This window comes from Tympanuchus pallidicinctus, unplaced genomic scaffold (genome assembly GCF_026119805.1).
Source record: "Tympanuchus pallidicinctus isolate F22 unplaced genomic scaffold, pur_lepc_1.0 scaffold2, whole genome shotgun sequence".
NCBI lineage: Eukaryota > Metazoa > Chordata > Aves > Galliformes > Phasianidae > Tympanuchus > Tympanuchus pallidicinctus.
The window spans coordinates 40,995,115-41,009,258 of NW_026294721.1; the positions used below are offsets into that span (position 1 = coordinate 40,995,115).

The following is a 14,144-nucleotide window of genomic DNA, read 5'->3' on the forward strand; positions in this document are numbered from 1 at the left end:
TGCCGCCCGCCTTCCTGCCGCCACCGCTCCGCGGGTGCTCGGTGGTGGATCCTCGGCTTCTTTCTCTTCTGTCCCGGCCGCTCGCGGCTCCTTCCTCGCCGCCACCATGTACGACGCGGACGAAGGTGAGGGCGCAGCGGCCATCTCCTACCGGGCCGCTCCCTCGCGGCACGTGGATTTCTGCGGGCGGCCCCGGCGTGGCGGCCGCGGCCTGACCCGTTCCCGCTTCCCCCGCAGATATGCAATACGATGAAGACGATGACGAGATCACCCCCGACCTGTGGCAGGAGGCGTGCTGGATTGTCATTAGGTAATGCCCCGCTCGCTGTGCCGGTGGGACGGGTACGGCGCGGCGCACGGAGGCCGCAGGCTTTGCTAGGCCGGGCCGCGTGTTTCGGCCTTTGGGGAGTGGAGGCGCGACCAGCTGGGCTGCAGGGTCGTTGTTTGGGTTAGCAGCACCCTGGTTGGCGAGGCTTACGGCCTGGCAGCCGGCAGGAGGTGGTCGGCCCTCTGGACGCAGCCCTGGTGAGGCCGCATATCCATTACTGAGTTCAGTTGCGGGCCTCTCACTACATCGGGCCTGCAGTGTGTCCAGAGAAGGGCAACAGAGCTGAGCCTGGAGCACAAGTCTTATGGGAGCAGCTGAGGGAGCTGGGGTTGTTCAGTCTGCAGAAGTAGAGGCTCAGGGAAGAAGTTATGGCTCATGCAGCTGCCTGAAAGGAGGCTGTGGTGAGGTGGGGGTTGGACTCTTCTTCTTGGGAACAGCCTTACATTTTGCCAGGGGATTTTCAGATTGGGTATTAAGAAACTCTTTCTTCTCAGAAAGAGTGGCCTGGATGAACAAAACCTAGTGCAAGCAAGGTCTTGCACCTGGGTTGTAGCAACGCCCACTATCTGTACAAACTGGTGGATGGCAAGCTGGCCTTCAATCAGTAACGTGCCCTTGCAGCTGAGAAAGCCAGCTGTGTCCTGGGCTGCATCAAAAGAAGTGTGGCCAGCAAGGTGGGGGAGGTGATCTTGCCTGCTAATCAGTGCTCATGAGACCTCACCTGGATGTGGAGTTCTCAGTATAGCAGAGATGAAGACCTGTTGCAGCATGTTCAGAGGAGGGCCATAAAAGCGATCCAAGGGATGGAACCTGTTTTCTCTAAGGACAGGCTGAGAGTGCTGGAGCTGTTCAGCCTGGAGAAGAGAAAGCTCCAGTGAGACCTGAGAGCAGCCTTTCCGGGGGGTTATAAGAAAGGACATAGACACTTTAGCAAGTTCTGTTGTGATAAGACAAGGGAAAATGGTTTTAAACTAAAAGAGGGGAAATTGCATGTAAGGAGGAAGTTTTTTAGAGTAAGAGTGATGAGGCACCAGAACGAGTTGCCTAGAGAGGTGGTGGAAATCCTGTCCCTGGAGACGTACAGGGGGGTCTGAGCACCCTGATGTGGCTGTAGGTGTCCTTATTTCTTTTAGGAGAGTTGGACTGTATGACCTTTGAGGGTCCCTTCCAACTCAAACTTTATTTCTGTGATTCTGATGCAGTGGCACAGGCTGCTCAGGGAGGTGGTGTAGTCACCATCCTTGAAGATATGGTGCTGAGGGACACAGTTGGTGGAATGGGTAGGAGGTTGGATTAGCTAATGCTAGTGGTTTTTTTCCAACTTGAATGATTCAATGATTCTAAGAAGTGATTCTGATTCCATGCCATACATGTGATGTTGCCCATTGCTGTCACATGTGAGGAGACTGGAAGCAGCTGTGCTACCAGGCCAGTGCTTTCCCAGCAGAACACCAGCCAGGCGCTGTGGCTTCTCATGCTGTTAAGAAGTGGGTACCATAAGCTAAAGTGTTTCTCTTCTGAACAGAAGTCTTTCCCTGTGTGCAGCAGCGATAGAGAGCAGCAAAGCCAAGGTAGCATGAGATCTCCAAGTGGTTTCAGGGCTCTGTGGTACAGAGCCTATGTGTTCAGGTCATCCTGTTAAAAATGAGAATGCAGAGCTTGGAATGTTGGCTTAGATTTCATAACTGGGATGTGTTGGGTTGTGTCTAGATCACACAAAAGCTAGGGAAATATAGAGACGAAGTGAAGCTGGGAATCTGTGTGGCTGGAATAGAGGGTATCCGAGCTAAGAAACTCGGCTTAGGTTGGAAGGACCCCTAAAGCCCACCCACCCCCCTGCTGCAGGCTGGTTGCCCCCCACTGGATCAGGCTGCCCCAGGGCCCCATCCAACCTGGCCCTGGGCACCTCCTGGGATGGGGAAAGTTCTGAGAATTAGGAGGCTGCAATTGCAGGCACTCAGTTTACTGCAGCTTAGAAAATACATTGAAGTAAAGTCATTTACATCTCTTGTTGAGACTCTTTCATGAGGTTTGTGATAAAGTTTCCTTTTGAATTTAAGGTAGGGTGAATACACGGCTCAGCCAGGAGGTGGCAGCAAGTCTGTCACTTTGCAGTGTGTCTTCAAACACCAATGAGAATTGAGCATCTACATATGAAACCTGTTCCTCAGGCGAAAAGTGTTTTCTTACTGTATTTCAGAGATTTTGTAATAAGTGTATCTTAAGTTTGCAGGCAAAATACATTAATTAAATTAAGGTATCTTGTTAATGTGTTTTTTTTTTCCTGTAGCTCCTATTTTGATGAAAAAGGTTTAGTCAGGCAACAGTTGGATTCTTTTGATGAGTTTATTCAGATGTCTGTGCAGAGAATTGTTGAAGATGCTCCACCAATTGATTTACAAGCAGAAGCCCAGCATGCCACAGGAGAAGTGGAAGAACCGGTGAGTAGAGGTGATTGGTTTTCATAAGCAAAATGATTTCACCTTGCGTAGGTGGGTGTTATTTGACCTCTGTCTTGGGAGACTGAAGTACATCTGTCCTCCTGGCTGTGTCCTTACTCAGATAGAAGTGTAAACTGTTTGGATTCTGTAAGGTAACTGAGTAACACCACTCAGGATGGGAGCAGGCCTCACCAACAAGGGTTTAGTGGAGCAAGCCAGCTAGCCAAAATAAAACCGAGTTTTGGTGGGATTTTGGTTTTGGTAGCTTTACCATGGCGGAAAAGGCTTAAGGCTAAAGAAGTTATGTCTGGGTTTTTTAATGGAGCCCTTATCATCTTCCATTGGTACCATGCTCCAAATTATCTAATGTCTCTTCTTTGTGAGGACTCTTCATGAAGTGTGTGAGGTTACAGTGCATGTTCTGCATTGATTGTGGTACTTCTGTTGACTGTGATGCCCCCCATATGGTGCGGTCCCTGTTCTGCACTTGCCAAAAGTGATCATCCAGTTACTCAACTTTACTGCTTCCTTGTTGAGATTTAAGGGAACTTTAGGAGTTCAGAGAGTCAGATCTGTTACGTGTTTTGACTATTCCTTTCCATTTATTTTTGTTTGCAAGCATTACTTAGAGAGAGTAACTGAGATTTCTTTTAGTTCCTCCGTTTGATATCGTGTTCATTCTTGGGTAGATAAACATTTATAAATGTTTATCTCTGTCACGGAGTTGACCAGATCAATCTATGTCCGTGACAGGGGCGACTGGCCTCTGCCCTCCCCCCCCACCCCAGTCTCACAAAAAATGGGAAGGAAGGAAGGGAGGAAAAGAGCAGAGGCAGCAATCTGTGGAGGAAAACTTATTTAACTATAATATCGGAATACAAGATAACACAATATAATACAATTTAATTGAAATTGAGATTAATAAATCAGACAAGATGAGAGAGAGAGTTCCTGGGACCGAGTCAAACCTGAAAAGCTTGGAACGGCCAGGAAAGCACCCTCCAGCACCCACTGCCAGGCAGCAAGAGAGCCCCCCCCCACCCGGAAGGGCCAGATCCCGTGACTGCTGTAATGTACAGGGATAGGTACCTGGGATTGGGGCAGTGACACTTTAATGCCCAGTACACTACATGATGTTTTGATGTGGAATACTGAAACCCAAAAACAAAAAAAAAAAAACAGAACCATGACATTCCACCCCTTATTCTACATCGTTACATCATGCTTAATATATATGTACATATATACAAATAAACAAAAAATGATTAAAATGCATCACACACACATGGCTATATACATATACATAGAATTACTGACTGCATTCCCCTGGCATCAAGTTTCCTTGTGGTACACATTGGACATTCCCATTCTTCTGCATTACCCACCAAGTGGATCCTGGCCCCTGAGCAAAAACTGTACCATGGAGAGGTTTGCCCTTTCCAGAAGCTGGAAGAACCCAAACTGCCTTTCCTAACATGTTCTTTACATGTACAACGGGGACTTTATCTCCCTCTACGGTGTGTAGGGAACTGGATTGGTTAGGACCATCACGATTGATAGATCCTCTGGTATTGACCAACCAGGTGGCTTCTGCCAAATACTTCTCCCAGTGCTTAAATGTTCCGCCACCCAGTGCTTTTAGCATCGTTTTTAACAGTCCATTGTATCGTTCAATTTTACCATATTTGTACTTTTGCCATCGCCCTTCCTCCCAGAGAGGTTTCATCCTCTTGGCTTGTTTGATGATGGCACATGTTTCACAGTTATGAATAACCTGTGCAATGGCATCCATAGTTAAGTCCACCCCTTGGTCTCTGGCCCATTTGTATGTTGCATCTCTCCCTTGATGACCTGAGGTCTCATGGGCCCACCGAGCTAGAAATAACTCACCCTTGTTCTGCCAGTCCAGGTCTATTTGAGCCACCTCAACTCTGGCAGCTCGATCTACCTGATGGTTATTTTGCTGTTCTTCAGTAGCATGATGGGTGGAGGGAACCTTTCCCTTGAACATCCAGTTCAATACTGGCAGTCGAGGTGCCAGAAGGAGCTGTGTTTCAGTACCAACTACTTTGGAAGCAGCCCGAACCCCCTCATATGCGGCTAAGATCTCCTTCTCAGTTGGAGTGTAGTGCTCTTCAGACCCCCTGTACGCCCGACTCCAGAATCCCAGGGGTCGGCCTCGGGTCTCTCCTGAGGCTCTTTGCCACAAACTCCATGTGGGACCGTTCTTTCCAGCAGCAGTATAGAGGATGTTCTTTATACCCTGTCCCGTCCGTACTGGCCCTAGGGCCACAGCACGGGCTATCTCCTGTTTAATCTGCTCGAAAGCCTGCTGCTGCTCAGGGCCCCATGTAAACTCATTTCTCATTTGCGTCACATAATAAAGTGGGCTTACAATGAGGCTGTAGTTTGGAATATGCATTCTCCAAAAGCCCACTGCACCCAGAAAAGATTGTGTCTCTCTTTTGCTAGTGGGTGGAGACATGGCAGTGATTTTGTCAATCACATCTGTCGGGATGTGATGAGGGCCATCTTGCCACTTTATACCTAGGAACTGAATCTCCTGGGCAGGTCCTTTCACTTTGCTTCGCTTAATAGCAAAACCAGCACTCAGAAGAATTTGGATCATTCGCTCTCCTTTTGTAAAGACTTCTTCTGCTGTATCGCCCCACACAGTGATGTCATCAATGTACTGCAGGTGCTCAGGAGCACTGCCCTGTTCCAATACAGTTTGGATCAACCCATGGCAAATGGTCGGGCTGTGTTTCCACCCCTGGGGCAAACGGTTCCAGGTATACTGAATGCCCCTCCATGTGAAAGCAAACTGTGGCTTACATTCTTTGGCCAAAGGAATGGAAAAGAAGGCATTAGCAATGTCAATGGTGGCATACCATTTGGCTGCTTTTGACTCCAGTTCATACTGGAGTTCTAACATGTCCGGCACAACAGCACTCAGTGGGGGTGTGACTTCATTCAGGCCACGGTAGTCCACCGTCAGCCTCCATTCTCCACTGGCTTTACGCACTGGCCATATGGTTCTGTTAAAAGGCGAGTGAGTTTTGCTGATCACTCCCTGGCTCTCTAGTTGACGAATTAACTTATGAATGGGGAGCAAGGAATCCCTGTTGGTGCGGTACTGCCGTCTGTGCACCGTTTTTGTAGCAATCGGTACCTGTTACTCTTTTACTCGCAGCAGCCCCACAACAGATGGATCTTCTGACAGGCCAGGCAAAACAGACAGCTGCTTAATGTTGTCTGTGTCCACAGCAGCTAAATTCCAAAGGCCCATCGATACCCCTTAGGATCCTTGAAATGCCCCCTTCTGAGATAATCAATACCGAGTATACATGGAGCCCCTGGGCCCGTCACAATAGGATGTTTTTGCCAGTCCTTACCAGTGAGGCTTATCTCAGCCTCCCACACAGTCAATTCTTGAGAGCCCCTGGTCACTCCAGAAATATGGATTGATTCTGTCCCTTCATGACTCGAGGGCATCAGAGTGCACTGTGCACCAGTGTCCACCAGGGCCTTATATTTCAGTGGTTCTGATGTGCCAGGCCGTTGAATCCACACAGTCCAATATACTCTATTATCCCTTTCCCCCCCTGACTGAGGGCAGGGCCCCTCTATTCATTACCTGTGGTAACTGGAGCAACTGCACTGGTGGTTGATCTGCCTTTTAATTCTTTCACCTGTGCTCGCAGTACAGCAGTAGGTTCACGGTGCCACTTCCTCATGTCTTCTCCATGGTCACGCAGGTAATACCATAAGACAATTTGCGGTGTATTATCCCTTACTTGAGCCGGAGAGCGTCTGCCTCTAACAGCTGAGATTTTTGATAGTGCACGTGAGAAGGAAGGTTAATTGTCTTTAGTTAGGTGGGCTCGCATAAATTTCATCGTCTCCTTCATCTCCTTCATCTCCTTCATCTCCTTCATCTCCTTCATTAGACTCTTTTGATTATCCTGATCTTCATCCAGCGTCTCTGATACTGCTACAGGTTTGTCACGGTTAATCAGTTGAGACACTTGCTCCGTCATTCTTGATATAGCAGCAATGGCAGCATGAATTGGGGACAGCAATTGTTCGTAGTTTTGGAGCGTAACAATTAATTCATAAACTAAAGGCGTTCTCTGTTGTTCCTGGTATCTGTCACACGCTGACATCAGTGTAGAGGCATATTTGTCCGGCGCTGTTGTCACGATTTTCTGCCATATCTCAGGCGTTGTCCTCACTCTTTCAGGGTCGCGGTTTTGGTGTGGGTCGTTAGGAACAAAGTCAGGGTCATACAACATTTCCACCACGCCTATTTCCCTCAAATACTGGATACCCTTTTCAACTGTATCCCATTTTTTCATTGCAATCTTCAAGCCATTTTTGAAGACTTTTCCTTCACGGCTATTAGCACTTGTTCCCAGAGGGAGGCAGCCTCATCCGAACATCGACTAATTCCTCTATCAATAGCTGGATCTCTGGCAATGGCACCTAGTTGGCGAGCTTCATTACCATCCAGAGACAAGCTATGGGCCCCACTGTCCCAACAGCGAATCAACCAGGAAACAAGAGTTTCATTCGGGCGCCGTGTAAACTCCTTTCTTGAACCTTGGATTTCAGTCATCTTTAGAGGCCGGCGAGTAGTAATAGAGACTTCCTCTTCATCACTCTCTTCTGCACGTCTCTTAGTTTTCCCTTTTGCCTTTCGTGATGGTGGTGGTTCTGAGGAGGGCCCCTCGCCTGGATCTTCCTCCACCTCCTCCTCCTCTTCTTCCCTTTTTTGTTCAAGACGCGAAGACACTCGTTTCCATTTCTTGCCCTCCACAGGAGCAACTGGTATTGTTACTGGTGTCTCCTGTGATTGATTAGATTTGACTTGGGGATTTTCCCCTTTGGCTTGAACCTCAGCTCGGAAACTCTCTCTCTCCAGAATGGTATTATATAGGGCACGGTAAGCACAAGCCAAACCCCAAATAAGTTGTACCTCCTTAGATTTATGTAAGCCGCATAGTCCCTGACTCAAATACTGGCTTAGTTTCTTGGGATCCCACAGGTGTTCAAGAGTAAAATCCCATGACACTGCGGGTCCCCATGCTTCTTAGACCTTTCCTAAACCTCTCCATATTCCCTGCCAGTCATCATTCTCTGGTTTTGGAAGAGACTCCTTCCTCTTATTATTCACAATTATGAATACAATTATGAATACAATCAGAGAACTTAATGACACACACACCAACATGAATATTAATTCAAGATTCGTAAACTGTTTGACAAACCGAAAAGAAAACCCAGAGACTGGTCTGAACATCGTGTTGTTTGTAAAATTAGCTATTCCATTTGGGATGTAGTTGTTTGTGAAATTAGCCATTCCTTCTGGGATGTAAATGTCAAAATTCAAATCGTACCACATTGCGTATAGGTAAAATATAGGTGTCTCCATTAGTGTCATTAGGTAGCTATATATGGTTGCAATTCCACAACGCATACGTGTGAGCTGGATTATTGGCCAGTAGGTTGTGAGTAACACCGTTGCTTTTAATCCTTTACCCAGCACCCCCACAATAACGAGTGGGTTCATCAGTGGTGCCTGCTAAAAAGGGGTTAATGAATGGAAGCTAACAAGAGGAGGGGAAAAAAAAAAAAGAAAAGGCACTACCCAGACGAAGTAGTGCTCAAAGTTTACAAATATCCCAGAACACTGGCAGTACGCCTAATCTTTCAAGGTCAGGTTTTCCAGCACAGAAACCTGAACTACTGATAATGCTCCCTAACGAAGCTCTCTAAGAGCAGAGAGAAAAAGAGATTCGTTCTAAAAGCTAAAAAGTAGTGTGCCCCACGTTGGGCGCCAAAATCTGTCACGGAGTTGACCAGATCAATCTATGTCCTTGACAGGGGCGACTGGCCTCTGCCCTCCCCCCCCACCCCAGTCCCACAAAAAATGGGAAGGAAGGAAGGGAGGAAAAGAGCAGAGGCAGCAATCTATGGAGGAAAACTTATTTTACTATAATATCGGAATACAAGATAACACAATATATACAATTTAATTGAAATTGAGATTAATAAATCAGACAAGAAGAGAGAGAGAGTTCCCGGGACCGAGTCAAACCTGAAAAGCTTGGAATGGCCAGGAAAGCACCTCCAGCACCCACTGCAAGGCAGCAAGAGAGCGCCCCCCCCCCCCACCTGGAAGGGCCAGATCCCATGACTGCTGTAATGTACAGGGATAGGTACCTGGGATTGGGGCAGTGACACTTTAATGCCCCGTACACTACATGATGTTTTGATGTGGAATACTGAAACCCAAAAACAAAGAAAAAAACATAGAACCATGACAATCTTGCTGTAATTTCTCTTAATATTTCCTCTGTTACTCTGTGTATGTTATGTCTACATTCCCTAGCTGTGCAGTTCTGCAGATGCTGTATGAGCTGTATGCAATTATGTATGGATCTCCAGCGTATTATGTGCCTAACTTTGCCCAAAATGTAGTATTTGACTCGATGGTCTGTTTCTTGCTTTTATTAATCCAATTAAAGTTTTAAGAGTATGGCCTAAATGTGAGAAAAAGAAAGCTTGATTTTTCCTTCGGTTTTACTTGTTGTCGATCTCTTGCCTAATTGGAGAACGCTGGATTAATTTAAGGAAACTGAGTATGATTGGACTAATCTGAGGTGACTTCTTGTTTCTCCTTCCCTCCATGTTCAGCCTTGCATTTTCAGTGCAGCTCGGGCAGTATGTTTTATAGCACATTAAAGTGTTTTACAACCATGCTGAGAGATGGGAATTAACAGTAAATGTGTGTCCTGTGTGCTTATATGAGAACTTGTGGAAGTTATTTTGCACAGCTACTGCTTCAAATCCAGGAAAAAAGTGTTTGTTTGGGTGAGAATTGAGATCTAGTTGTGCTAGAGCAAATGTAGCTTTGCTGGTGTGCTACTGCAGAGTCCTTATGGCTCAGATACAGTTAGGTGACTGCATGGAACTCAAGTTTTGCTTTAGTAATAGATATTCTCAGCAGGATTCTAGATGGTGAGGTGGCAACACTGTTATTTATTTGGCTTAGTTTCTGTTCTGCAAGTGGTCACAGTGTGAAACAGGAGCTCAAAGAAAGGCGATTCAAGGTAGAGGGTCTTTCAACTTGTTTATGTTCTGGTAGAATGATTTGTTAATGTTTCTATACCCTTAAATTTTAGTTGGTGAAGGAATGCTTTGAGAACAGTGCAGCTCTAAAATCTCATTGCTGTGGGAATTTGAGGGATGATTGGCTCTCAGAGCAAAACAAACATCCTGAGAATTTCTCTATTGCTGATAGGTACCTGTCTTTTCTTGACTTTTTTTTTTAATGCTTTACTGTGAAAGTATTTCTGTGGAACTGAAAATGATTACATGTAATACAATATGCATAGGAGTAAAGCTGCACAAAGACTCACACCTTTTTGATGTGTCAGCCTATTGTTTGCGTTGAAGTAAATTTGCCTTTTTTATTGTATACTTAGCAGTTTTGTCTAAAGCTAAGTCAACAATAAATATATACTGGGCATATGCTGTTTATTAATGTACTCCCTCTGACTTAGTAGATTTTGAGTTAGTTGTTTTACAGGAAGACAGTGTTGTTTGGGTACCTTATACCCAACGTTGTATGGGTACCTTAACTCTAACCAATGGTTTTGACCCTTCAGTTACCTCTATGTGTTTTTTATTAATGAGGTGTCTAGAAATTATCAAAAGTTCTTGAGTGATTGGCACTGGAACAGGCACTGGAACAGGCTGCCCAGAGATGTGGTTGATGCTCTGTCCTTGGAGATTCTCAAGGCAAGACTGTATCAGGTCCTGGACAACCTGATTTAGCTGTGGTGTCCCTGTCCATTGCAGGAGAGCAGGACTATGTGGCCTTTAAAGGTGCCTTCCAACTCCAAGGATTGATTGTATGATTTGCTCAGCTAGCCATCTGAAGGGGGATTGTTTCCATGCCCTGAGCTGAGGGCATGCACTGGGTATTAAGCTCAAGGGCTGCTCCTGAATAACTAAGATGGATGGTTTGGCTATTGCAGATAAATGTCTTGTTTTCCAGCCCCGGTATCTCCTGAAGTTTGAACAAATCTATCTCTCCAAACCTACGCATTGGGAAAGAGATGGAGCACCGTCACCTATGATGCCCAATGAAGCCAGGCTGAGAAACCTTACGTAAGAAACATCTCTGTGATGGTTAAAATACAAGGAAGGACTGGCTCTGTGTTACTAACTGATAGTCTTTTTTTATTTAGTCATTTTGACAATGTAATCATTACTGCTCTTATTACAATGTCTAATCATTAAATCCAGATGATTTGATAATAATGCTCCATATTACCAGTGAGTAGAATAATTACATTCGTCAGCTTTCTGCAAAGGCTGGAGTAGTAACTGATAAACAACACAATGGTATTTTTTTTCTGTAGGTATTCAGCCCCCCTATACGTGGACATAACTAAAACAGTTATTAAAGAAGGAGAGGATCAGTTACAGACACAACATCAGAAAACTTTTATAGGAAAAATTCCTATTATGTTACGATCAACGTACTGTTTATTAAATGGCTTAACTGACCGTGATCTTTGTGAACTGAACGAATGCCCTCTGGATCCAGGTGGCTATTTTATCATTAATGGATCAGAAAAGGTAAGGGATGATACTTCGCATAGTTGTCTTTACTGGCACTGGAAATTCTGTTACTTATTTCCAATTCTTTTGCTGGGAATATAAACATTTTAATTACTGCAGGTAGTCCTAATCTTTGAGAAAGGTTAACTTAATCTTTTGCTAGGACTTTGTGAACCACCTTTTCTTCTTCTAGGTCCATTATTTTTTCCTACATTGCAGAGCATCACACACTCGAAAACATAATCACGTGTAGGAGGAGGGTATTTCTTCCTTTGCAGTCTCCTCTGGGTTGTTCACAGCTGTGTAGATGCATTTTATAACAAGGTTAGGCTTATCCTGTTTCTTTCTTCCCTCTGTTGCTCCTCATTCAGCTTTAGCAGAGCATGTCCTCTCCATATGCTTGTGCCTCAGCGATGAAACTGACTTGACAGTTGTTACTTGACACCTGGACCAATATGGCAAAAGAAAAGAAAAAATAGTGTTTGTTCTTGGAGGCAAAAAAAATCTAGCTTTTACTATCAGAGCTGTCATTAGAATTTATTTGCACGGTTTAGTTCATTGACCTTGGAAGCAGATAATGACATGCTTCCTTTATCAGTATTGTGGCTAAAATTAACGCCAAGTTCTCAGCATGCTTAGCAGATGTGGTGAGTGCGTCTCAGAAGAATGTTCTCTGAGTCTTTTTATTTTGGTTATTCTATATTAACAAAGCATAAGTTTTGCTTAATGCTGAGCTTTGAAAACGTGGAGTCTAGTCCAACTGAGTTTGGCAAATTGACTTCATGCTGTGAAGAGCTTATAATCAGGAGAGAGACAGACTTTTTACATGGTTTCCTAGCAATAGGGCAAGGGGGAATGGGTTTAAACTAAAAGAGGAGATGTAGATTATGTGTTAGAAGGAAATTATTTACTGAGAGGGCAGTAGGATGCTGGCACAGCTGCCCAGAGAGGCTGTGGGTGCCTCATCCCTAGAGGCACTCAAGACTAGGCTGGATGTGGCCCTGGGCAGCCTGAGCTGGTGCCTGTTCTAGCGGGTGGCAACCCTGCACATGGAAATAGGTGATCTTTAAGGCCCTTTCCAACCCAAGCTATTACATGTTTCTATGATTCTATGAAGAAACCTTGTGCTTGTTATTATCATGTGTCCTTTTGTGTTCTTGTCTCTACACAGGTTCTGATTGCTCAAGAGAAAATGGCTACAAACACAGTATATGTGTTTGCAAAAAAAGATTCCAAATATGCCTACACGGGAGAGTGTAGATCTTGTCTGGAAAATTCCTCTCGACCAACAAGTACTATATGGGTTAGCATGCTAGCCAGAGGTGGGCAGGTATGTCTCAGCAGTAATAATCCCCTTGCTGGGCCTTGCATTGAAGGTTGTTTTTGCAGGTTTTGATCCTGTCCTGTGTCTTCATGTCATTTACTTTGCAGTTTTGAAAAGGATTTTCTTCTGATAGTAAATTGTGAGAAGGTGAAATTACATGAAAACGTGTTCTGTTATGTCATAGATTAATGCCTGTCTCTGGGATGAATAACTTGGGGATGGCTCTCTTTGTGCCACAGTAAGGTGGGGTTAAAAGTCTTAGAACCAATTACTATAGATGAGCCTTTAGGATATCCAAACACATTTCTGCTTTTTGACAAAAGACAGTAAGGACACAGACCCTGTCTTTGCCAAAGACAGAAGTTTCAGATGTGTTTTGCAGCTCGTGTATTAATTCATACTTAAAATAATTGTGTCCAGGCATCATGCAGTGATTTCCCAGTGCCAGATCAGATTTGTGTGGGGAAATAGGTGCTGTTCGTAAGTTCAAAAGCAGGAAGTGTTGGTACTTGTTTTCCACTGCACTGACTGCAGAGAAATTTCCAAGCATTCAAAGAGCAGCTTTAACAGAATCCTTACACCGCTTCATTGGGGGGAGGGGCACTCCTCAGTGGTTGTCCCTCTGTGTCCTGAAATACCTGAACCTTTCTGAGGAGGAGGGAGCACTTACTTGAGTAATCATAAAAATGGAGAGTTGCACAGCTTTTCTAAGCTGGATATAAGCTGATGTAAGGAAAATTGAGTATGAATTGGAAGAAAATGATACATACGGATGAACAAATGGTATTCTTCTGTATGAGGAAGAACATTCAAGTTCTTCAGGCTTCTGAGGTTGGAAACAGTTTTAAAAAAAAAAATAGTCACTTGCATAAAGTGTTGGAATAGCTTCATAGTCTACTGAGAAGTCCTGTTTTCCTGTAGTGCTTGAATAAATGCATTTGTAATACATCATCCGAGTTCAGAGAGAGTGTTTTATTTAAAGGCTAAATCGTTTTAGACTAATGTATATTATCCCCTGTCTTTTTAGGGTGCAAAGAAGAGTGCTATTGGTCAGCGCATTGTAGCAACGTTGCCATATATCAAACAAGAAGTGCCAATCATAATTGTCTTTCGTGCACTAGGGTTTGTGTCTGACAGGGACATTTTAGAGCACATCATTTATGATTTTGAAGATCCAGAAATGATGGAAATGGTAAGATGTTAAATAACTTATTTTCTAGCTTAACATTATGCGATGTTCAGCTGTGGCTACTCTTATATCAGTCAGTATTTTGTTCATTTTCCAGTTTAATTTATTGTCTATTAGAAGCCTGGAAAACTTTCTGCTTTACTCGTTACAATGAGTGTTTTGAGTGAGCAAATCACAGTGGAAATTGTGAAGAGCGACTGAATACTTGGAGAGGCAGGTTCTTATCCT

General features: G+C 44.6%; 1 protein-coding gene across 1 annotated transcript in view; it reads left to right on the forward strand.

Moving 5' to 3' along the window:
* POLR2B (RNA polymerase II subunit B) overlaps nucleotides 1-14,144 on the forward strand; it is a 24,449-nt gene continuing 10,305 nt past the window's right edge. The window contains exons 1-7 of the mRNA XM_052682981.1: nucleotides 1-125; nucleotides 238-310; nucleotides 2,619-2,769; nucleotides 10,835-10,947; nucleotides 11,202-11,421; nucleotides 12,575-12,733; nucleotides 13,755-13,919. Of these exons, the coding sequence (XP_052538941.1) occupies nucleotides 107-125; nucleotides 238-310; nucleotides 2,619-2,769; nucleotides 10,835-10,947; nucleotides 11,202-11,421; nucleotides 12,575-12,733; nucleotides 13,755-13,919 (900 nt within the window). The 5' untranslated portion in view covers nucleotides 1-106. The remainder of the gene's footprint in view (nucleotides 126-237; nucleotides 311-2,618; nucleotides 2,770-10,834; nucleotides 10,948-11,201; nucleotides 11,422-12,574; nucleotides 12,734-13,754; nucleotides 13,920-14,144) is intronic.